Source organism: Gymnoscopelus microlampas (assembly GCF_963454915.1).
Source record: "Gymnoscopelus microlampas genome assembly, chromosome: 1".
NCBI classification, from domain to species: Eukaryota; Metazoa; Chordata; class Actinopteri; order Myctophiformes; family Myctophidae; genus Gymnoscopelus; species Gymnoscopelus microlampas.
The window spans coordinates 11,083,649-11,110,434 of NC_139962.1; the positions used below are offsets into that span (position 1 = coordinate 11,083,649).

Genomic DNA, 26,786 nt, shown 5'->3' on the forward strand with positions numbered 1-26,786 from the left:
AGATTGTGTTAAAAAGATAGGCTATTATTAGGCCTATTCACCTTTTACTGTGAATGGCTATTATTAGGCCTATTCACCTTTTACTGTGAATGGCTATTATTAGGCCTATTCACCTTTTACTGTGAATGGCTATTATTAGACCTATTCACCTTTTACTGTCAATTCATTCGCCTTTTCCTTTTTTAGGTGAGTTGTATCATGAGGGAAAAAAATACTTTCAGAAATCTTAGCTTAAGTCAGAAAAAAATCACAATTTAGGCCTTTTTAATTGTATTCAGTGATGGAAATAGATTTCCCTAGAAGAGGTAACGATCACCCAGGACACAGAGATGTAAAGGAAGGTAACGATCTGCTAAATGACCAATAATCCTTTTCACAGAATTCACACTGAAGCAACAACATGACTCCTGTTTGCTCAGCGACCCTGGTCATGACCAGGATTATTCCCAGGTCAGACACGGCTCAGTCGTGGTGGGTAAGGGCGAATACCTGGGTTTTGATCAAGGAACCTTGTGGGTTCCAACTGGATCACTACTAGTATGCTGTAGGTGCTTAATTCATAGACACGCTAACACTACCCGCTTTAAACACATCTGTTCCAATCTGTAAACGAGACTACGAGATCAAACCATGGAGATCCAGTGTCTTGCTATCAAGTGGCGTGTATTTGCAGCCCTTTCAGTATTTGAATTTTAATGCATGGAAACATAAATCAAGATAGCAAATTTAATTGAATTTATTGTACAGCCCTGCTGTCCCCTTATTGTCACATCTTTTATAAACAACACAATTCAACAATGTACCTCCATGTTCATGTCTTTATTTAGGCAAATCAGTCTTATCATGAATACAGTTTGAAGAGATGGGTTTTGGTGAATGATCGTTATACACTGTTAATTCAAGACAGAGCTGTTATAGCAAAGGTTTTTCGCTGATTCGGCTAGAGCATACTGTAAGTCCATAACTCGGCAAACTAATTACACTTCAGTGTCACGGCAGAGGAAACGATGAGCCTTATTCCACTGCCTTGTTCCATGTCTCTAGAGATGTTCGCGTCAGCTGCTGTAGATGTTTGAAAATGTAAACGCGCCGTCAACGGTCTCTGCATTGACTGCATAGAGTGTTGCACTCAGGGTTGCCAGATCTGCTTATTATAATTTCCCCGCAAGATGTTATTTGAAAATAGCCGATCTACAAGCTTGCAACGCGTCGCATCGCGACGCGTTGTGAGCTTGTAGATCTGCTATTTTCAAATAGCTGATATATATGTTAAAGTGCTCATGTGGCCCATAGTCGCTTCTTTTGGGCTGGTTTACCTAGACCTGGTTGCTTGTTTCTCTCACAGAATCTGGCAACACTGGTTGCACTAAAAATGGAGTGGAAAGCTAAATACATTGAACTGACCTTGTAGTAACTTTGAGTCTGAGTTAAATCAACACTCTGGATTTGACTGTGTTGTTGTTGTTGGGTCAGCTTGTCATGCTGGTGTGCTAAGAACTGAAGCCCAGGGTGACCTGATAGCTGAGTGGTTAGGGCACACACCACAGGGGCTCTAGTCTAATGATGCCCGACAGCGAGTCCCTGGTTCGATTCCCGGGCCGGACGGACCATTTTGCTGCATGTCACTGAACAGTGTATCTATCTGTCAATAAAGCCTCTCTCTGTGTGCGGTCTTTCTTTTACAGAAAAGGAGCTGAACACTAAATGTTGTGTGGACATGGAGAAGAACCAAACCATCCTCCACCCTGCAGGAGGAAACCTGGGCAAAACTGACTCCAGGTGGGTCTGTCTGCTTCTGATTGCCTGTGTCTTTAACTCACTCTGTATATCTCTATGTCTGACATGCATATCTCTTTCTCTCTCTCGCGCTCTCTCTCTCTCTCTCACATTACATAAACCAACTGAAAGTGAATTCCAGCTTGTTCTCTGCAGTAATTTGTTTAAGCTCTCTTGTCACATGCTAGGAAGCAACCGGCATCATACCAGAGAGATGAGGTGTGTGTGTGCGTGTGTGTGTGTGAGAGCGTGCGCAGCGCACACATGCTTTGTGTGTATTTTGAGAGCACAGCGATTGTATGTACAAGTCATCGGTCTTTGCACTGGGAGTGGATCTTTAATCATTTTGAGAGACTTGAGAGAGAGCGAGTGAGTTAGACGCTGTAGAAGCGGTCCCAGTCTGCTGCTGCGCCTCCTCCTCCTCTTTCTCCTCCTCCTTCTCCTCTTCCTGCCGTGTGTTTGGTCATAACTCTCCGCAGCCTGACTTCCTCCCTTTTTCTCAGCCCTTCCGTTTCCCCGGCAACACAGGGGGAGGTTAACCCCGGGTCAGCGGCGGCGACCGTGGACCCCCCCCCCCCCAATACATGCATGTAATGTAGGGGAGCAGAGGGGAGCGAAGGAAGACGGGACAGAGGAGAGAGAGGGAGGGATAATAACGCACACGTTTGGCTGCAGCATCTGTCGCTCATAAAATCGTGCCACAACCCCAAAAGGCTGACTTTTATGACCGCCCGAACAAGAGACGTGCCATCATTTCTCCCTTTTGTGTCTCCTACTCCCGGTTTTCTTTTACTTTCTTTTCTGCCCGTCTCTGTCTCTCTCTTGTCTTTCTCTCGCTCGCATGTTGCTAGGTCGGACAATAGGGCTGAGGCAGCAGCAGGGTTTACACTTGGAGGGGAATGAATGGATGTGAGCGACCTGCCCGCTGCTCTGCAGCCTGCAGACACTTTAATGGTGGGAGGGAGTCGATGACAGCAGCGTAGCAAAAAACAAATCGCCCGTACTGACACTTAACTACAGATGCCATGATGTCATACTGCTCTACACAGCAAAAACCCACGGTGTTAATTTAGATGAAACACTCTGGATTCGCCTGCATGGTACTGCACCTGTAGCTGCACCTCATATTAACCACTTGAACCCTAGCGTCCCTATTCTGGGGCTAACACTTGGAGAAAATTGCCGATCTACAAGCTCTTGTGAACGTGCAAAGTTGTAAGCTTTTAGATCGGCTATTTTCGGCACATAGTGTAGATTAGAAAAGGGCCTTGCATAGAACCCTTGGGAATCCAGGTAACTAAGTATAGGGGTTTTAAGCAATGCATTATCGTATATTGTGGTATAAGTCAACGGTGGCCATTTTTGGAAGTTGAATTTAATTGGGGGGAAAAAAACTGGATTGTGTCAACACACCGTGGTTATCCACAACGTGACAGCTGACTGAGGTCAGTCACGGCACTTTGTCGGTCAGGGGAAAAGATGAGCAGTATTTCTTTTTTACAAGTGAGTTGATCCCCTAACAAGCTAGCTTAGCTAGTTAGCTAGCTTATAGAAGCAGCTGTGACATAAGCTGCAAAGTGATGTGAGAGTGCGGGCTAACACTAGACACCAACTCGGGAGTCCTGAATCGATGCCCTCCACACCCTCATGTCTAGCATCAGGGTCTTGAGATCTGCATCTGTTGTTGGCTCCACGCAGTGTGTCTATGTAGGTGGTGAATTGAATGTTGAATTGTTTATGTGAATGTGTTGATAATTCTGTTTATATCAATAGTGGAGTGAATTTTACAGTGATGCTGATTATTTCTTTCTTTCTTTTTTAAATAACTGACCGTATGTTTTAATGTAATCGGAGTGCTTGACTAGAATTACCCTTTGTAAGCTATTGTAGAAGGGCCTCAAGTGACCAGCTTTAAGCTGCCATACTGTGTAACCGTTGTATAAGCTCTCATAATGCTGACATTATCCTGTCATACTATATCGACTCATACAGTATACACTAATCCTGTATTCCTACACAGAACCCTTGAGGCATATACAGTATGCTGCTGTAGTCCTACAAACATAGTACACTTAAGGCACCATGGTCTTATTACTGCTTTGCTAACATAGACATCCCATACTGAGGCCTTCAATTCATAGCCTTCTTGATAGACTATATGACCCTATATTCTAGGCTACATCTTTCATCCTGCTTTACTCCAGTACAGATGCTCTCCATAGACATAATTCTATTGACATTATACTCTTATAGACCAGCCTATAGCCGTTACAGTTAACACATACACCTATGCTCCCATACATCACATTTAGCCAGGGCTGTTAGTTGGTTTCCTTAGGTGATCCGAAACCTGATGAGGTCAACTGTGTGTGCGCTTTGTTCCTACATATCTGTGCTGCTATTCCCTGCGTTTGTGTAGCATGACAAGTCTACTGTAACGTCCTGTTAACCGTTAAAGACCGGGAACGCGCCTGTGTCATTTTAGATTTCTTTGGGATATTTTTAAAAAATCTTGAAAATGTGTGCACATTTTTGAATATATATAGTATTTTAAAGCGAACATTTTAACTCAAATCTTTGCTTCTGGGGGTCCCTGGAACAACATATTTTGAGATGGGGGTCCACGGCCAAATACATATTGTTTTGGGGGCCCTTGACATGAAAAAGTTTGAGAACCACTGATAATATAGCAACATAAGTTTTTTTTTTTTTACTTTTACATTTTAGAAGACATGATTTGTAGAATCCCCCAGAAGCAATGATTTGAGTAAAAAATGTTCGCTTTAAAAAACGTATATTCAAAGATTGGCACACATTTTCAAGATTTTTCAAAAATAGCTGATCTACAAGCTCGAGTGCCGCGCTACGAGCTTGTAGATCTGCTATTTTTGAATAGCGAAATAAATCTTAAAATGATGCTTTCCCGGTCTTAATGGGTTAACACATTGATGTTGAACCATCTTCTTCTCTCAGCTGACATTGTCCCCCCCCTGGCTATTTGGTGTGTACAGTATAAACCATTAGGCGTGTGTTCAGCTCAATCCAAGATGTGTGCTAGCCTGTACATGTCCTGTATACAGTGCAGTCAGATCAAGTTTGGCATAGGCAGTAGCCGAGCGGTTAGGTGAATCAACGGAGAGAAAAAAAGCTCTCAACAGATACAGCTGGCAGGCATATGAGCACTTGTGTATCAAAACACATTGCGTTTAGTGCGAAGCAGGTCATTGTCGTAAAGAAACACATCTGCCATGCATCTTTTCCTCAGTGAATAATAGGTCACTGGGATTTTTGGAACGAATAAACGTTATTAGAAAACCGGTTGCCAAAAAAAGGTCAGAGGGAGAGTGGCTGGATGGCTGTAGTAGGTGGCTGGAATGAAAAGAGTGCGCTGGTGTTGCCATTTCCAGTGGGGATGTTAGGAGGAGGAGTTGGCAGCAGAGAAAATTACTACTTTGCACTGAAAGGTGTATTAACAAATAAGTCAATGGTAAGTGGTTTACTAATAGCTTGTTCATGATAGCTTGTTCATGATGATCTATTAACTATTTATAAGGCATACTTTGACTCATTAACTAACAGTTTGTGAATGATGTCTTATAAGGGATAGTTGTTCTAATTAACCCATTAAGACCTGGGGCCGATTCTACAAAATGTCTTCTAAATACTAACAGTTTTCTGAAAAACTATTGTTTCTATATCAGTGGTGCTCAAACTTTTTCAGTCAAGGACCCCCAAAATGATATGTATTTGGCCACGGACCCCCATCACGAAATATTTTGTTCCAGGGACCCCCCCAGAAGCAAATATTTGAGTTACAAATGTTCGCTTTAAAATAATATATATTCCAAGATTTGCACACATTTTCACGATTTCTCAAAAATAGCAGATCTACAAGCTCATAGCGCGGCACTCGGTGCCGCGCTATGAGCTTGTATATCTGCTATTTTTGAATAGCCAAAGTGTAAAATAATGCTTTTTTAGCTCAAATGAAAGAGTGACACAGATGCGTTCCAGGTCTTAAGGGCTTAAAGTATTAACATAATATTATATTTTATATAACATTATTGGCAGGACTCTTCCTGTAGTAGTGGTTCCATTTTACTGAAGCACACACATGGAGATTTAACCTAAACGTATCTTTCCTTCTGCGGTGGCGACCCCCAGGTTGAGAGCCTCCAGGTTATGGCACCGTGTCCTCCTGAAGTGTTTGATAAGCACAGAGCCTTTTGTCCTGTAGCCAACCAACCGCAGCAGTCTGTGGAAGGGACTCTTATCCCTGCCGGAGTTTGCATAGTGATGTAAGGCCTTTTATTTGCATTTTGAGTGGTGAAATTGAATGTTGACTCACTCCCAACTGCTCTCTTGCTTGTTCGTTTTGTGGTCAGTAGTGAAGCTAGTAGTGTGCAAGGCAAACACGACTAGTCCTGTCTCCCAGAGAATCCGCAGCGTGCCCCCGTAGCACCGTGTGCACATCTGTATGTGAGATCCAGATGTGTTGAGAAGTTATTTTGGATGACGTCATGCCAGACAATTAATCATGTCAGTTTATCAGTTTCGCTGTTGCTATGCTAACCCTTCCACTAGACATTTGAAATTCTTGTTCTGGCCTATATGCACCCCTGAAGCAAACAAAAGCCTTTCAGGGGGCTGGGTTGGAGCTACTCTGTAGGGCAGTGGTTCTCAAACTTGTTTGTGCCAAGGACCCCCAAATAGACACTTATTTGACCGCGGACCCCCATTTGAAAAGATCTGCCAGGGACCCCCATAATAGAAGATTTTTACGGCTCTCTAGCAGTGATTTCAACCATTTTAATCCCCCAGTTTGACATGTATTAGGCTACGGACCCCCATTTAATGGCATGTATGTCTCTGGGACCCCAATTCGTATTGTAAAATCAATGTTAATTTAACTCTGAGAGTGTACAAATGGAACCAAATGGACCCTAACGGGTCCATTTGGTTCCATTTGTACACTCTCAGAGTTACAGACCCATAAGGGTCCATTTGGTCCCTGTCCATCCTTTAGCTGGGGAACCCCCTTAAGTACCCCTGGAGGTCCTCGGACCCCACTTTGAGAACCAATGCTGTAGGGGGCCTCAGGATTTTGACAAAAAGTATATTGTAATATTTCTGAGTGTGATGTCTGGAACACCTCTCCTATTCAGCCTCGTGCAATGTAGATCGGTATTGCAGTTTCATTATACTTTGGGTTATGAATGATCCGTTCTCTGTCGTTGGATGTGGTTGAGCTCATCATCCAGTCACTCAGGAGAGGTGAGGACTTGTTAATTAGTGGGCAAAACTGACTTTTTCATCCACTGCATCTGACAAATTCCCAAATTCCCCTGCCACAATCAAACTTTTAGTGAGTCTCAGCTATAGTATCCACGGTTGACTGTTTCTTTTACATGGGCCATGTGTGCACAATACTATCCATTTGCAGTTACTGTTGTGCCTTTGTCATATGTCAGTAATACTGTATTTATACTGTACACAAGTCACCAAAGCAAATCCCTATACATTGTCATATTCAGCAAATCAAGTGATTCTGGTAAGTGCTGCTTTTCACTTCCATCTCCCATAATCCTTCTCTCACCATCTCACTCCCACATGCACTTCATGTAAAGAATCTTCTTAGCAGTTATTTCTCCTAATTTCATTTCCCAGCTCTTCTCGCTTATGTCATTCTAGGGTACTTACTTACAAGCGCTAAAGCTCTGTCTGAGCCTTGTAGTCATTATTACTATAGTTGGCTGGATTGTAATATTGAACTGAAGGTCTAGAGTTGGGCAAACATCTCTATTTCATCTTATTGCCACTAACTGAGATGCCAATATATGATCCATTTGTCTTATACAAACGAGACAGTGTGAGAGGAGTTACACTCTGATGAAACCAGGTTGCCTTGTGAAACATTGGTTCTATTAAATTGCACGGATTGAATCTCTGAATGTGTGATCATTTCTCTGAATGATGGCTGCCTAAAGGTTTCAATAACTGAATGATGGCTGCCTAAACGTTTCAATAACTGAATGATGGCTGCCTAAACGTTTCAATAACTGAATGATGGCTGCCTAAACATTTCATGAAGAAAGAAAGAACCTCATGCACGAGTGCTGTGGGATAATTTATTTTCACATAATAAAAATTGTGTTTTGCAATCAAATCAGAAACAATATTCTAGCATTGCATCGACTAGATATATTGAATGGATGGATCAGTATAGATCGATGGATGATTCGATTACACCCCTTAAAATATCTTAGATTCTATGGGGAGTAACATTTGCAAAATTGTTTGTTTCTTAAGAGCATGGTGGGCGATGTGATATTTTATGTAGTCAGTTCTGTTTAGTTTCCTTACTATTCACAGAGTGAAGAAGGGTAAATGGACCATACAGTAATTGCACTGGACTTTCTACCAGTTACATTTTACAATTTAAACCCATATTGCATAAATTACCATAAAGATCGATCGCATTAACATTGGTGGCGACTTATCTTCTCGGAGTGTGAATACACAATGTCATTTTCAGTCGGCACAACCCAGTGAAGGTCACTCTGCAACTGCATCAAGTCTCCCTCAGAGAGTATACTGTCAGCTCTGATATGTGAAAAATGTGTCAACATAACAAATTGTACCTCAGCCATACTCTGCACCACCCCACCCCTCCCTCCCATCTTCCAGCTTTTCTTTAAGTGTCATCTTTTTGCCCCAGCTGTGGATAGTCCCAGGGAAATGGTAGGGTGGGATTAAGGGAGAGAGAGAGAGAGAGAGAGAGAGACCGACAAAGAAATGAGGGGAGAGAGAGACTGAGAGGGGAAAGCATCCATGCGAGCAGTTATTTTTTAAATGACAATCAGAGGAGGAGGGAGGAGAATGAAGGATACAGGAGTGTTGTTGGGGGGGGGGGGGGGGGGGGGCTCTCTCACGCCTGCCTTGCTCTGTCATCTCATTGGCCGACCGGTCCTGTCTAGCCTTAACCCATTAAGATCAGAGGCTCCGATTCTACAAAATGTCTTCTAAATCCTAACAGTTTTTTGAAAAAAACGTATGTTTCTATATCAGTGGTTCTCAAACGTTTTAATGTCAAGGACCCCCAAAATGTATATATATTTGGCCGCGGACCCCTGATCTCAAAATATTTTATTCCAGGGACCCCTCAGAAGCAAAGATTTGAGTTACAAATGTTCGGTTAAAAATATAAATATATTCAAAGATTTGTACAAATGTTCTCGATTTTTCAAAAATAGCAGATCTACAAGCTCGTAGCGCGGCACTCGGTGCCGCGCTACGAGCTTGTATATCTGCTATTTTTGAATAGCCCAAAGTGTAAAATAATGCTTTTGAGCTCAAATTGAAAAATGACACCTATGCGTACCAGGTCCTAATGGGTTAATTGGGGGTTGCGCACCCCGATCACCGTCGGTCGGTGAACGTGCCGTGACAGCTGACAGTACAGCTCACGTCAAAGAAAGCAAACGGAACATATAGAATACTGTAAGTTTGCTGCCTCATTTGTTGCTGTGGCAAAGAGCAGAGGCATGTTTGGGGTGATATATACGATAGACAAACAAAGCCAGAGAATGATAATTATCATCAAACGCAAAAAGTCATGTCGAGGGAAAATGACAAACAGACACCCAGGGGTTTGTTGTTGTCTGAACAGCCCTGTTCTCCTCTGGATGAACACAAAAGAAAAAAATAAGAGGGCCTGGAACATAAATCACGCTCTTATCTCCAGATAAGCTTCGCCTCATGATGGGGTCCCGTCTCAAAACGCATTCCAAAAACGGGGGAGGCCGGTTTAGAATAACCCCTCGGAATGAATTAATGCGCTCATAGAAGTAATTTAATGCCTGTGTTTTTCGTATTGTGGAATAGTTGTGAAATGTCAGTGAAATGTTGTGGTACATAACAGCCAGCCTGGCCGCTTGATAAAGAATGTGCATGGGTAAAGGGAAACAGGTGTGTGTGTGTGTGTCAGTGATGTGTGTCAGTGATGTGTGTGTGTGTGTGTGTGTGTGTGTGTGTGTGTGTGTGTGTGTGTGTGTGTGTGTGTGTGTGTGTGTGTGTGTGTGTGTGTGTGTGTGTGTGTGTGTGTGTGTGTTGTCTTTGTCTCTTTATGTGACGTGGGTGTGCATGTTAAGTGTGTCTGCATGGTGTATGTTAGGGGTGGGACGACATATCGATATATCGCGATACTTTCTCCCGCGATAAATAATCGATATACTGCCGAAAAAAAACAATATTAGTTTGTGATACGTTGTTTTTCCTACTCTGTATTTGTGTAATGATGATTTTGAACTGTTTGGTGCTATTTTATGTGTTTATGAATTGAATATAAGGACTATCGTGATATATATCGTTGGTGAAATTTCTTCGAATATCGTGATGTATATTGTTAACGTGGGCCTAATATCGTGATATATATCGTATCGTGAGTTACCCATATCGTCCCACCCCTAGTGTACAGTATGTGTATATATATGAATAGTCTTTGAGAAATGGCCAGGCTGCATCACGTTGTATATTCCACCACTGCCTACTGTGTTTGTGAGGTCTTCATGTCTATCATGTCTATATATAACTTAACTTTGTATGTCTAGGCGTGCGTGTGCGTGCGGGCGGGCGTGTGTGTGTGAGTGTGAGAACCTGCTGCTACCTCTCTGCCGCTGGCCTTGTCTTTTCCATGCGACTGGAGCCAGCAGCATCAGTTCTCTGATTGACTGCTGCCTTCATCCAGTGGGTGGAGCATCACTGCCTGGAGGAAGGGAGAGGGGAAGAGGAGGGTGAGGAGAAAGATTATGAGGGGGCAAGAGGAGGAGGAGGGAGAGGAAGGAGAGATGTGTGATGGAGGAAGAGTGCTGTAAGAAATACAACAGCATAAATACTGTAAAGGAGGAAATGGAAGAAGCAGACATTGGCCTGGCTTGAGTTGTGAGACGACACAATGAATGACACTGATGAAGGCCATTTAGACTGCAGCATCAAGGTTGTTTGGCTGCTTTGCCTTACAATACATGCCTATGTTAACCTGCAGATGAAAGTGCTTTTGTGTTAGTGTCATTTATGGAAAAAAGGTGTTTTTTTTTGTCACAGTTGGTGGTTTTGCACAGAATCTTCTGGTGTATTGTATTGACGAATTTGGTATCGCTACAGGTTTTATGCAGTCCTCACATGTAGAGTTCGGGCCTCTTAACGCAGCCCTCACACCTACGTCGCACTGTCGATCCGACCAATATGTCTGAGTCATAATGACAGGGTCCTTGTCACAGTACCCATTGTACATGCCTACCTTATGCTCATATGGAGATCCCTGTATCTGTCAGTCCGTGTCCCTTTTATGCCCATATATGGAGATCCCTGATGTCATCAGTAGGCTTTATGTATGCCCATTTATGGGCATATCTATTGGATCGGCGATTTTGGACAACTGGATATCCGTATTATGCGTATACTGTATATGGACATATCGGTCAGATTGGCGGTTATGGACAACCACATATCCGAATGACTCGATGGTGGGGACAGCACTCCTTCGAGTACTTGTTTGAAGTCGTCGGTCCCATATATGCACATAACCATGTATAGCCTAATGGTTATGTCTGAGTCATAGTGACATGCCTATATATTGGTGTACCGGGTTTGTTTATGGTTATCTGAGTCACAGTGACGTGGCTGTGGTCCTGCCTATATGTATATACATATATGGGCGTATCCGGTTTGTTTATGGTCATTATGTCCGAGTCATAATGACATGGCCGTGGTCCGCCCGCCCACCGGCCCTCCCATTAGCCAACTTTAATATAGAATAGGATGGTGTGTAACTGTATACGAGGTCAAATACTATTTGCAAGTTCTTGTATAGTTGTTCGACTACTTCGGTGCAAGGTTGAAGGAAGCAAGGAAATCGTCCACTGACCACTCCACACAATTCATCATTACAACTTAACAGTATGCTTGTTTTTGTCCTCGAGGGGATTGTCAAATCACTGTGTAACTGCTTATGAAACACTTTGAGCTGCATCTAAACTTGTTTACATATACTGTAGGTCATCAGTGTTATTGTTGGCGCAACTCACCAGGTACACATTAAGTGACCAGTTTTGGTGTAGCGGCAAATCAACATCTCTGGATACAATGTCCACGATCAAATGTGTTATGTGTCTGTTTCTGGTGGGACTGGTTTGGTACTGTATATTAATAACGCTCTGCAAGTAAATTATTCTGAACTTCTGTAGTCGCTTGAAGGTGTGTTCATTAGTGAACTTACCAAGTGTAGACTGTTGTTGCCAGGATACCAATCTGTTTAGTGAGAGATTGGAACGTTCCTAAAATGCTTTGGAGGAAATGACATCAGGCACTCCGGAGAGGAAATGACATCAGGCACTCCGGAGAGGAAATGACATCAGTCACTCCGGAGAAGAGGATCAGCTGTATCCTAAGGCATTCTTGTTATGATGATGAGCTAATTGCCTTACTGTACATATGAATGGAAATGTTTGTGTGTCTCTAATGACATAAGGTTTTCCTTCCAAAAATCCTGTTTTTAGCATGGGAATTGATAGGAATGTTAAGTTATTGTCAATGTTAACACTTTCGTTGCCAGAGTTTTATTAAAACAGATCCATCTGTCCCTTCCATTTAAGAGGCACCGTGGGTGGTTCCAAAGTTGCGCTAGCCCCTTGTGGAAAAAAACGGAAAACATTGAAAACACGTTTTTTTTCCTGTGTTCGGCACCTAAGCGCTACTCTTTGAAAACACAGTAAATCACGGTTTTGGCACCCAATGTGTTAGTATTATTTGTCTGAATTTGAAGGATGGCATGTTATACTTGCTCATCCAATTATATCGCTGTTCCAAGTAAAACATTTAATCCACAATGGAAGCAAAGCTGTGCTTGGAGATGCATTGAAATGTGAACTGAATTACGTGCCTCATATCCACGACCCTTTCCCTCCTTTAGAAACCCTCCACTGAGTCTCACTAATGTTGCCTAAAAGCTATTTGCACTTTCCAGACAGGAACCAACATCCCTCACACATGGCCGTGCCCCACTACAGTACGCACCAAAAAGGACATATGGGGGAAATACTTTGACAACTTAACAGTGTTGAGATCACCGAGATAATTATATTACCGTTATACCTATCAAACCCTAGTACATTACATCCCAAACGCCTCTTATGGTATTTAGGTATTTTGCAAAAATGAGTTTATTTTTTCCCTAATGTGCTTGTGCTTAGGCCTGTCACAATTATTACATAATCGTCTTATCAGAATTATTTTAAATAATCGCAATTATTTTTGCATAATCGTCATAATCAATTCCATGTAAAAAAAATGTAAAAAATAGTGGAAATAGCAGATCTACAAGCTCAAAACGCATCGCGATGCGACATGTTTTGAGCTTATAGATCGGCTATTTCCACTATTGATATTTTGTTAGTTTATTTAAATATAAAGTCATTATTACGAAGTCTAAAAGCCAAACAGGATTTTTATTCAGAATGTTTCATTAATTTTCAACGACAGAACACAATGAAATCGTTAATCGCAATTATATGAGTGACAATTAATCATCAACTTAAATTTGTAATGGTGACAGCCCTACTTGTGCTGTGGATCCTGTTGTTTGTGGTCATTGGACAGTCTCTCTCTGCATGGACTTAATCACGTGACAGTCAGTATACTAACCTTTACTGACCTCAGTGGACAAACGTAGTGAAAGAGGAGTTGATGTCTTTCTTTTTACGCGAGCACAGGTTTTATGGTTTAACAGTGCTCGTAATGCTCATTAACCTCCTTCTAAAATCCTCCTTCACAGCTTGGCTGATGGAACGAGGTGTGCACAAAATGTCACCGAGCCTGTCAGTTCAGGCAGAACATCAATCAAAGGGACAGGATGTGTGATGGCATATTATTACCCATAAGCAGCTTTAGCAGTGTAAATAATTTGCCTCGGGCACGGGGAAGCATTTTGCCATTTTTAGTTTGCTGCATTCATTTGCATAACGATAAGGAGCAGTGATGTATTCAACATGCAAAAAAAACGACAACCCAATGCATGTCAAGACTCTCCACCCTCCAACCATCTGGTGTGTTGTTGAGTAGAGACAACACTAGTGTCGTATTTATTTTAAAGCATATATACATAGTTTTATGTCAAACAGCAAACTCTTGTGAGTTTGTACATCTTCTATTTTCACAGAATGTTCACCGAGTTCCGCGCTACGAGCTTGTAGATCTGCTATTTTTGAATAATCGTGAAAATGTGTGCAAATCTTTGAATATGTATATTATTTTAAAGCAAAAACATTTTTAACTCAAATCTTTGCTTCCTGGGGGATCCCTGGAACAAAATATTTTGAGATGGGGGTCCGCGGTCAAACACATGTAATTTTGAGGGTCCTTGACATGAAAAAGTTTGAGAACCACTGACATAGAAACATACGTTTTTTCAGAAAACTGTTGGAATTTACAAGACATTTCTAGAATCGGCTTCAGGTCTTAATGGGTTAAGTGGTTCTTAATCACATTCACCTGGCATGTGTCCTAGATATATAAATGAGTCCCTGTGGACCCCCGGGGTCCGGGAATTGAGGACCAAAATGTTCTTAGATGATGGATGCAGACAAACGTATATCGGCAACAACACTCAAACCTCCCCAGCATTCAATTGGTGTCTGTCTGGCATAAATTCTTCTTCCCGGCACTGGGGTTTTAGAATAGTCTAACAGATTTTCTGGGCGTTGTGTTGTGTTGTGTTGGGTGAGGCGGGGCGGGGGGTAGTGCACAGGCTGACAGATCTTGAGCTCGAGCAGCCGTATGTCCATATATCAGCTCGGATGCCCCTCGTGCTTTATGGCCCCAGTTGCCAGAGCCATGCGGTTCTGCCAAGCAAACAGATGTCCAGAACTGGGAGCTTAGCAGCCCATGGTACATCAACACACACAGACTAGCAGACAAATTTAGACTAGGGCTGCGTCCAACAGTTAACCCATTAAGACCTGAGGCGATTCTTATTTATTTTTTCTAAAACGTTTTTTTGAAAAAAAAAAAAAAGTTTGACGATTTAAAAAAAATTGCAGATCTACAAGCTCATAGCGCGGCACTCGGTGCCGCGCTATGAGCTTGTAGATCAGCTATTTTTGAATAGCCAAAGAAATATTCAATTCAATTCAATTTTATTAAAGTGTCAAATCACAACAAGTTGTCTCAAGACACTTTACATGTAGAGAAGAGACCCAACATCCCACCCTGAGCAAGCAATTTTGCGACAGTGGCAACGAAAAACTCCCTCTTAATTCAACAGGAAGAAACGTCAGGCAGACCCTAGGCTCTAGGGCGGGGGCCTTCTGCCTCGACCGTGTTGGGGGAAAGAAGATATAAATATAAAATATAAAGTGACACAGATGCGTTCCAGGTCTTTAATGGGTTAAAGGATGACTTCACCCTTTTTCAACCCATTTTCATATAATTGGTCCTCACTAATGCTCATATGGTACCATTTTTGTCTGAGTTCGGTCTGTGTCTCATAGGAAGACTGTGGACATTTCGGAAACCCGCCTACCAGTGACATCATCGATGGGGATAATCCAAGCTAATAGAAACCGCAGGCTTTCTATTTCTGGAAAGTTAGCATGCTATAATGGAAGCCATTGTTCTCACGTTAATAAATATCAAAATCAGAAATGTGAAATCTTGTTTGAAAAAAAAAAAACCTGCCTAATGACTATGTCATTGGTAGGCAGGTTTCTGAAGTGTCCACAGCCCTCCTATGAGACACAGACCGAGTAGAAAGAAATGGTAACATTTTATCATGAGCATTATTGAGGACCAATTATATGAAGATGGGTTGAAAATGGGCGACGTCTTCCTTTAATTGAACTAATTGATTTAATTGATCTAATAAATCTTAATTTTGATAAAATCATAAAGTTTCAAAAATAGAGGAAATAGCTGATCTACACACTCACAACCTTGACTATAAAAAAAAAACACCGGCATGAGTTGAGTGGTGCTGCAGACACAGATGGCATCAAAAAAGTAATACGTAGAATAATGGCTAAGAAGATTATCGATAGTTGCTGCTCTAATTGGGACTCAAGACGTACATAACAAATACACAGAAGGACAGGCATACATCTAAAAGTCCAGCTAGAATGAGTTGTGTAGGTGCACGTGTGAATGTGCATACCAACTACAATACATACAGTGTACCCACAAAATGGAAGCTATCTGTTTCTTAGGTCTCTTGCTGCTTTTTTTTCTGATTGCTGAATGAATTATTTCTTAAAAATGATGAGCACATTTATTATAACCCTTTGGTTCTACCAGTCTATAAGCCAGTAAAAATCAACATCAGAATGTCCAGTTTTCAACCTCACCAACCTGAAAAGGCTGGTTTCTGCAGGTAATAGATCAAGTAATAGACAGATTCCTTTAGTTGACTAAGAATTACTTTTGTTGAGTGCAATTAACCCATTGAGACCTGAAGCAGATTCTACATGTCTCCTAAATCTCAACAGTATTCTGAAAAACGTATGTTTCTATATCAGTGGTGCTCAATCTTTTTCATGTCAAGGACCCCCAAAATTATATTTATTTGGCTGCGGACCCCCAGAAGCAAAGATTTGAGTTAAAAATGTTCGCTTTAAAAAAATATGTATTCAAAGATTTGCACACATTTTCATGATTTTTCAAAAATAGCAGATCTACAAGCTCGTAGCGTGGCACTCGGTGCCGCGCTACGAGCTTGTATATCTGCTATTTTTGAATAGCCCAAAGTGTAAAAGAATACTTTTTAGCTCAAATCAAAAAATGACACAGTTCCAGGTCTTAATGGGTTAATGCAGACCAATTTCATGGTGATATTTTCACATTACTAACTGGCACACATTGTTATAGGACATACAGTGTCTGTAAGCACACACGCAACACAACACACACACACAAACAATTGCTGAATACAATGCATGCAGAGGAATTTGTGAAATTGGTCACAGTAAAACTTGGCACACATACTGTACTAGGATATGTGTGCATGTCCGCGGCTCCATACACGCACACGAGAACACACACGGACACACTCTAAATCTGGGGCGAGTGGCCAAGAGCATCAGGGTGGAATCTGATGCCAGCGCTGACATACCCTCCACTAGGGATTTTCGGTATTTTCTTAAAAATGCAATATCAGTTAAATTGGTACTGTATGGGCAAAATAATGTCAATATTTCTTTAATGAGCTGAAAAAGCCTAAATTTGTGATGATTGAAGGTCGGAGATTCAATACCGCAATATCGGTATCGGTATCAGTATTGATCGACCAGTTAGACCATGCAATAGGCTCTATGCACAGCAGCCATATTGGACAGAAATTGGGCCCCTTCCTTGCTTCCTTCACATGTGTTACCAATGATACTAATGAATGAATCTGTTCCATTTAGTGTAGCACGGTGGTTCTCAAACTTTCAAGGACCCCATAACTCTGAGAGTGTACAAATGGAACCAAATGGACCCTCCCGGGTCCATCCTCTCAAGGAATCATGAGGGTCCCTGGACCACACTTTGAGACCCACTAGTATTTCTAGTGAGCCAACATGCACAATATCAGCACCCCTGACTCTGTTTGACCAGAATGGAACAGAGCCTTCATTAGTATCATTGGTAACACATGTGAAGGAAGTAAGAAGAGGCCCAATTTCTTTCCAATATGGCTGCTGTGCATAGAGCCTATTAATCGGTCATCATATATGGGGCAAAAATATCATGTCGTTCATCCCTAATGTTCGTGCTTCCCTAGTATTCAGTCTTTGTGTCCATTCCATTGCATGGCTTAGTGTCAGCCTTGTTGAGTCAGGTGATCGTACTCTTCTTGAAGTGGTTCACTGGGTTATCTTGTGCCGGGGAGCGAGGTTCCGATTCTACAAAATGTCTTCTAAATCTTAACTGTTTTTTGAAAGAACTTATGTTGCCATGTCAGTGGACCCCAAAATGTATATGTATTTGGCCACACAGACCCCCATCTCAAAATATTTTGGTCCAGGGACCCCCCAGAAGCAAAGGTTTGAGTTACAAATGTTCGCTTTAAAAATATATATATTCAAAGATTTGCTAAATAAATCTCGATTTTTCAAAAATAGCAGATCTACAAGCTCGTAGCGCGGCACCGAGTGCCACGCTACGAGCTTGTAGATCTGCTATTTTTGAATAGCCAAAAGTGTAAAATATGGCTGTTACGAACATTCAGGGCATACTTAGGAAACATTCAGGGCATAGTTGCCAGCAATAGCCTATATATGGAGATCCCCATAGATGGAGATAATAGACCTGCAAAGTCGTCATAGAGACCCAAACGTGCCATATGTACGGAGTCTGACATCAGCGAACCCTTCCCCGAAACTCCATGTATAGACATAGCCATCACGTCCAGGGCTGAAGTCTTGATCCCATATTTGACCATAACTAACATCGGCAGCTCCATATATGGAGACGTCTGACACTATCTGACATCATCATAGTGATGTCAGGACCGCAAGCCAGCATTATAAGAAGAGGCTCGAAACCTCTCAGATAGGGACATTCCAGAGCGATTCCGAGAGACATCTTAACTCTCTCCCGAGTACCAGGAGATTGGCTGGCCTTACAACCCAGTTAATCACAGATTGCATATTCAGGACGACTAGCTGGCCTTACAACCCAGCTAGGCCTTCAAAGTAGCTCTTGAGTCCGGTTCTAAAGAACCAGTCGATTATCATTGTTATATTTGGTCCCTCGAGCCGGATTCAAAAGCTTACTGTGAAGGAGCAATATGCCAAAAGCCACAAAGAAAAGGAAACAGGCAAGAGAAGGCAGAGTTCCAGTTCCTCCTCAACCGATCAGGGTTCGGCACGCAGGAGACGCTGCTCGAAGCCTAAACGACGGTCCCGTATGGTGACCCGTTCAAGGCAGAGCTCATCGGCGACCGATCAGAGTTCGGCACGCAGGGTAAATTCCTCCTCAACCGATCAGGGTTCGGCACGCAGGAGACGCTGCTCGAAGCCTAAACGACGGTCCCGTATGGTGACCCGTTCAAGGCAGAGCTCATCAGCGACCGATCAGAGTTCGGCACGCAGGGTAAATTCCTCCTCAACCGATCAGGGTTCGGCACGCAGGAGACGCTGCTCGAAGCCTAAACGACGGTCCCATAGGGCGACCCGTTCAAGGCAGAGCTCATCAGCGACCGATCAGAGTTTGGCACGCAGGAGACGCTGCTCGAAGCCTAAACGACGGTCCCATAGGGCGACCCGTTCAAGGCAGAGCTCATCAGCGACCGATCAGGGTTCGGCACGCAGGGTAAGTTCCGCATTGAAGAGACACTTATTTACTCAAGCGTTTGGCAATTAATGTGTTTATTGTGTGTACTGTAAAGCGTCCTTGGGTTTCTGAAAGGCGCTATATAAATCCAAGTTATTATTATTAAGTTCCTCCAGCGACCGATCAGAGTTCGGCACGCAGTAGACGACACTCGAGGCGCGAACGGCAGTTCCAGAGGGCGACCCGTTCCAGGCAGAGTTCTTCTTCAACCAATTGGGGTTTGGCAAGGAGGCACCGGTCGAGAACTCCCGTTAAGCGGCGACATGGCCCTCCAGGGGAGACTTTCTATCGGGGACCGGTACCCATCATACCGGTGTTCGCCTCTCCGGATCCTAGAGAATTCACAAGATTGAAGGGAGCATTGAATGATGCATTCCCTCCCAACACCTCAGAACGATTCAGGTTCCGCATTTTATGCGACCATCTGAAGCTGGAAGAAGCCCTCCTGGTGGCAGAGACCTACGTAGATCTCACCGGGCCAGGGATTGCGGCCTACTCAAGAAATACTCACAATGCAACCTAACCCATCTGGACATTCTCCATGACGTACGATCTCGAGAATGGACGAAAGAAGGACAGGGGCCTGGAGAGGATGAACACCCGCAGGTCTAGAGACAACCGCAGGTCGAGAGCCGTGACAATCAACCAACGACCAACGACGGATCACGACCTGTCACCAAGATCATGCATACCACCGATGGGTTCCTTTACGTGGACCATTCTCCCAGAGGATGGTTTTTTGTCTGGACAGCTTGAGGTATGACGTCTCAGAACTGTGAGGGAGCTCCAAGTTCTGCACGGGGCGGCAAAATATCCTCCTCATGGGGCGGCGGGACGCATCTCTACTGCAAGTACTGCATGATGAGTCAGAAATGATGAGCAGACGAAGATGGAGACACAGCCAAATCCTCGCCGACCAGTTCTGGAAATATTTCTGGAGGTATTACCGATCAAACCTCCAAGTACGGCCGAAATGGCAGACCGAGATGGCAGACCGAAAGGAGGAATAGGAGAAAGAAGCGGATGCTAGGGAACATCCTGGAATGTTTACGTATTTCCACCGGAAATCCGTGGGGCGGCGTATGCCAGGAATGTTCTTGAAATGTTTACGTTTTTCCATGGTAAAACCGTGGGGCGGCTGTTACGAACATTCAGGGCATACTTAGGAAACATTCAGGGCATAGTTGCCAGCAATAGCCTATATATGGAGATCCCCATAGATGGAGATAATAGACCTGCAAAGTCGTCATAGAGACCCAAACGTGCCATATGTACGGAGTCTGACATCAGCGAACCCTTCCCCGAAACTCCATGTATAGACATAGCCATCACGTCCAGGGCTGAAGTCTTGATCCCATATTTGACCATAACTAACATCGGCAGCTCCATATATGGAGACGTCTGACACTATCTGACATCATCATAGTGATGTCAGGACCGCAAGCCAGCATTATAAGAAGAGGCTCGAAACCTCTCAGATAGGGACATTCCAGAGCGATTCCGAGAGACATCTTAACTCTCTCCCGAGTACCAGGAGATTGGCTGGCCTTACAACCCAGTTAATCACAGATTGCATATTCAGGACGACTAGCTGGCCTTACAACCCAGCTAGGCCTTCAAAGTAGCTCTTGAGTCCGGTTCTAAAGAACCAGTCGATTATCATTGTTATAATGGCTTTTTAGCTCAAATCTAAAAAGGACTGGGAGTGATTGTGTGGACTGGTGGTGCATGTTGCTACACTGCCGTGTGGTTGATAACATGCTGCTTTGTAATGGCAGCATACTGGGAGTGTTATCAGACGTGATGTGTAAATGATGTGTAAAACATGCTCTGTAAATGGATTCAACAGAGGGGATGATAAGCAAAACCAGTTGCGTGTTGGATCGCATGTGAAAAGTGTGACTGTGAGTTGATTGAGCGTGATAGTCAAGGGGATTGGTTGCATGACCTGAAATTAAATGGTTATAGGTTCACAGACTGTCAAACTGATTATGATGCTTCTTGTGCCCTGGCCTGGGTCTATTTCACTTCTTCCTAGAACGGAGTCCGATTCGCCTTTTCTAGAATGTCAGTCTCTGTTCTTTGAATCCATCATACTCTGTTCTTTGAATCTTCTGTGGTAAGCACCATGTTGGGTAATCTCTGCTCCAGGTGCTCAAAAGAAAATCATTGTAAGAACATCCTTGGCGATAAAATCTATAAGTCTTTATTTATGTGTGTGTGTGTGTGTGTGTGTGTGTGTGTGTGTGTGTGTGTGTGTGTGTGTGTGTGTGTGTGTGTGTGTGTGTGTGTGTGTGTGTGTGTGTGTGTGTGTGTGTGTGTGTGTGTGTGTGTGTGTGTGTGTGCGTGCGTGCGTATTCTGTAATCTAGCAGCAAGAGGTCATGGCCACTTAGGCCTTTAATTGCTCAGTGGGTTTGTTGACAGCACACAGGAATCCAGTTCATTTAACTCTGAAAGTGTAAATGAATTACTCTTTGGTTTTAGAGTTTTAAATTAACACTGTGGTTTTACAGTAAAATTAACACTGTGGGTTTTACTATGTTGGAGCACTGCTGCTGTTGTCTGTTGTGGAGAAGTGATTGAATGTCACAGCAGCAGTATTTTGATGGCTTTGTACTGTAGCTGAGCATACTGTATTGCACGCCCTACATCATGCTTTCATGGACCATGTGTACTGTATATGTGGTGGTGTATCATGTGTTTTCTTTTTGTGAACATTTACTGTAAATATGTGTAAGTGATAGTCCAATATATCAGATTGACTGATATACAGTATGGGCCATATCGGTGCATTTGTACCGTATCGGGCTCATGCTGACATGGCAATTTTTTTTAGGGGTCACGCAGGCTATGCTGCCGGTCCCTCTTGCATCTCTGAGTCGTCTTATCTAACCTTCTATCTTCCCATGCATGACAATTGGGGCGGCCATAGCTGAATGCTTAGTGAGCCAGGTCCACAGGTAGGATTCCGGCTCTCAGCAATGTGTTGAGAAACGTCCCTGAGCAAAACACTTAACCCCTAACTGCTCCCGCGCTCCTCTGTGGGCAGCACTCAGCTGGGTGAAGCTGAAAACTGAGGTTCCCCCCGTGGGATGTGATGGGTATTAAAAAAAACAAAAATACATTTTGGCACATAGGTCCAGTCCTATATGCCAAACTTCCTCAACTGGCATTGTGTTGGCCAGCAAGGCAAGTTTTATTTGTATAGTACATTTTTCAACACAAGGCAGTTCAAAGTGCTCTACACAAATCATTAAGCATTAAGACAGCACAATTAAGACAAGGCAAAGCCAAATAAACATTATGAACATTAATTATGGGACGTTTGAGTATAATAATAAAGACAAACTAGTACAACAATAAAACGGAAGAAAATACAATTACAAAAGGATTTTAGCTTTTAAAGAGCTAAGGCTTGTAGTGGACTTGCAGTTTTTTGGGAGTTTGTTCTAGATATGTGGTGCATAGCAACTGAACACTGCGTGTCCACTTTCGCCTGTTTTCGGTCGCCGATTTTTGAGAGGGGGTGGGGGGGGGTGGCGGGGCGCAAAAACATCTCGCCTGCCCTAAATGTAATTCCTGGGGACGCTACTATTTGCTATTATTTTGGCCCTAAACCAACAGTAGTATTTTGAAATCATTTATTTTGCAGACAGGGAGCCAGTGTAAAGATCTAAGAACTGGAGTTATATGATCCGCTTTCTTGGTAATAGTAAGGACTCGAGCAGCAGCGTTCTGAAACTACAGTCGTCTGATCATTACTTTCTTTTGGGAGACCTGTAAAGACACCGCTACAGTAGTCAAGTCTACTGAAGATACAAGTTTGTCTAAATGTTGCTGAGTCATAACTCCTTTAATTCTTGTTATATTCTTAAGGTGATAAGGACTATGTTATTGTGTTGAGTCCATGACTACTACACCAAGATTTGGTACTAATTGTACCTAATTATGGTCCGAATGGTGGCGCTACAGCAACACATCAGTCATGTGTGCTATCACTTTGCAACTTTCACTAAGGTGTAGTGTAGGGTCAAGTTGAGCAGAGTGTTGAGTTGGTAGCAATTGTGCTGTCCAATATACTCTCTTCTTCTCATAAACCGTAAAACTAAAACTTTCCCCTCTCTTTCTCCACATATTTTTCTCATTTGTTGACAAACTGGCTACACTGCATCTTTAGACTGTCTTGAAATATCTTTTTTTTTTATACGGTAAACAATAAACATGCCTTTCTAGAATGAAAGACACGTGTGCAGACAGTGGAATCAGATGCCTTTTAAAGGTACAAGAAGATTCTATCAGCCTGCCAGTTTGCCAAAATATTGGATACAGTAACAGTATCGGCCTTGACAAATCTGTCGGACGACCAGGTTCTTGTGTATTTACTGTACAGTATGTGTGTGCTTTCCTAAGGGTTTCTTCCATTCCTCCTGACACACCCCGGCTGATGACTCAGCACTCAGTTGAAGTGGTGAACGCTGGAATTCCTTCCTACCATCAGTCATCCCCCTCACTCTCTCACCCCCTCACTGTCTCACCCCTCTCACTGTCTCACTCCTCTCACTGTCTCACTCCTCTCACTGTCTCACCCCTCTCACTGTCTCACCTCCCTGACCGTCTCACTCCTCTCATTCTGTCACCCCTCTCACTTTCTCCCCAGTGATTTTAAACAGCTAGCTTTTGAATGCTAACTGGTATGGCTAGTGGCTACGCTGTATATTTAGCTTTAGCTGGAAACACAACATGTCTTTTACACATGTACTCTCAAACAGGCTTTGCTGTGTTAATGTGCATCCTAATACCAGTCCGAGCCTGAGGCCTGTGGTTGGACTGTCTGAGGCTGTGTGTGTGTGTGTGTGTGCATATGCGTGGTGAGGGTGGCTCAGACGGTCTGCAATGTAGTTCTGCCTCTGGCCTAAATATTTGCCTCTACATTACTGACTTCTGTGTGTTCCTACTGTAGAAAGACAAAGCTCTTTACTTCATTTTGCGTACATTATCTCCCTAGTCCCTACAGCCTATGGGTGCTCTCATTATCTGGACATAACTTTCAGTCTCTCTTTCTCTCTCTCCCTCTCGTGTGCTCTCTCTCGCTCTGTCTCTCCTGTGCTGTTGTTAACCCAGTTCCTTACTCAGTATCTGTGCCCTACTCTTGATGCCTCTGTTGTTTGCCCTTCTGTTTCTCTCACTTACTCACACACACTCTCTCTCTCCCTCACTCACTCTCTCACTGTCTCTCTCTCTCTCTCTCACTCACTCACTCACTCACTCACTCACTCACTCACTCACTCACTCACCCCCGATCTACAACTCAACTCGATCTACAAAATTAATTGCAAAAACGAACAAAATCGACCAGAATGTATTTAGTATTTGATCAATGTAGCTAGGGATTATATTGTGTGTGCATGTTTAAACCAGTGTATATACTAAATTAAATGGACCAGAAGGCTTATACACTGACTGTAGATGCAGTCTGTGTACACTGTAGTAAATGTCAAAGCTGTGGTTTGAACCGTGTTCTAAATGTTTTCTCTTTGTCTGTCTCTCTCACCTCCTCCGTGTGATCCCCATGTGAACTTGTGACCTCTCCTGCAAAACATCATCAGGAGTCAAACCAAGGTAACACACACACACACACACACACACACACACACACACACACACACACACACACACACACGGTTAGTTAACCACTTGAGCCCTATTTTATACTTCGTTGTACGAAGGTGTCACGCAAGAATAGCAAAAAACAGCAGATCTACAAGGCAAGCTCACACACATCACAATGTGCTGTTTTTGAATAAATGTCCAGATTTATCGGCGATGAAATTGCTCACAAAAATACTCGCAAACAAATATACTGTACAGTAGTTGCTGCTTCCTGACAACTATTACATTCTATTGCATTCTACACACCCCATAATGTTTTTAACCACTTTCAACCTGGCGTCACTATTATCGGCATGTAATAGATGAAAATGTTATTCATGATTTATTGTATTTGTATTTTCCCCCAAAAATTACTATTTATTTTTTGAAAATAACACACTTGCCCATGACACTGCCTTGTGCACAATACCTTTGAAAACCACTGGTCTATAATAATGTACTTTTAACTGGCTAATGCTTTGTTTATTCATAATGTCCACGTTACTTTCTTTCCCTCTGTAATCCCTCTGAGAGACAACTTGACAAGTTGGACTTCCGGGCTTGTTTGAAGGCTAAACACAATGTGTATAATTCTGTCCAAACTTCTAAGTTCCTAATGCTGGTACCTGCATGTTTGGTGTTTTACCCTTCATGTTTCGCACACAAAGATCTAATGGGTATTCATTGTAAATGTCTTCTGCACTGTTTATCCTTGGGATGTGATTTTCTTTCTGGTGGCAATGAAGCCACTATTCCTCTTTTAAAGTTGTCTGTGACACTGTAACTGTCTTGCAGTTTGATTGTCACACTCGGATCCTTCTCTTTCTGTCTTGTCTGTCAATTGATGTATTTTTCCCCTTCTGTATCTCTTTCAGACCTTTGCCTATGACTACTGTTTCTGGTCCATGGATGAGTCTGAGAAGGACAAATTTGCAGGTAAGCATATCCAGACACAATGACAAATTTCTTAAGAAACATATTAAAGGGATATTTCACTTTCAAATAAAATAAACACAAATCCCAAACGCCTCACGCATTAGAAGATCCTTCTAATGTGTGAGGGGGGCGTGATTTTACCATTATTTATTCATTTATTTTTCATACATTCTTCTAATGTTTATTTTATTTAAAAGTGAAATATCCCTTTAATGTTTAACAAGTTCCTATTTATCGTTATCACAATGTGTGTGTTTAATAAATGCATTCATTTGATAATGCGTGTGTGTATGCAAACAGTAGATAAATTGATTCCCATGTTTCACCATTGACTTTGTGTCACTGTTGGGATGTATTATTAGGATGTTATTGACAATAACTCCCTATTTTGCTAAGTCATTAAGGATGCACTGAAGCCATAGTCTGATTATGGATTCAGATTGTTTGCTCAATACACTGCTATCAGTTTCATATTCCCCATGTGATAATATTTCTGAAGAACATATTTATAGCTACCCATTTGTGTGTGTGTGTGTGTGTGTGTGTGCGCACGCGCAGTTTGCTGTTGTAAATGTCAGCTGTTGTCTGAGCCATGTTCTAAATGTTATCTCTCACCTTTTCTTTCTTTCTCTGTCTTCCGCTTGTCTCTCTCTGCCCCCCCACTCCCCTCTGTATGTGTAGACTGTAGACTATAAACTAGACGGTATAATGTAGTGTTATTAATGGGCTACTGCCCCTCTATTCATCCTTTCATCTCTAATAGAGTCTGCAGTTCACATGTAAATGTCACATAGATCTGCTCGTTGGATTTAACGATTCGTTTCAAAGAGTCCTTACTATCAATATAGAGGTTTTTACTGTTGTCATAACCTAATTTAAACTGTATGTAATTATACGTTCCATGCTGTCACACAGTGCCACGACTGAATGTCCCTAGCGTTTGATGTTTCTTCCTTGTTAGTGTATAGTACTTGTTGTCAATGTAGTATACAGGGGCAAAGGGCTCCCTTTGCTTCTGAAATCACTCACTGAAATTGATTCAAATGCTACTTTGTAGGTCCTG

At 42.6% G+C, this 26,786-nt stretch overlaps 1 protein-coding gene across 1 annotated transcript in view; it reads left to right on the plus strand.

Moving 5' to 3' along the window:
* Positions 1-26,786, plus strand: part of kif13ba (kinesin family member 13Ba) — an 85,806-nt gene that overhangs the window by 10,238 nt on the left and 48,782 nt on the right. Inside the window, exons 3-5 of the mRNA XM_084042852.1 lie at positions 1,686-1,779; positions 24,745-24,757; positions 25,663-25,723. Coding sequence (XP_083898978.1) covers positions 1,686-1,779; positions 24,745-24,757; positions 25,663-25,723 — 168 coding nt within the window. The remainder of the gene's footprint in view (positions 1-1,685; positions 1,780-24,744; positions 24,758-25,662; positions 25,724-26,786) is intronic.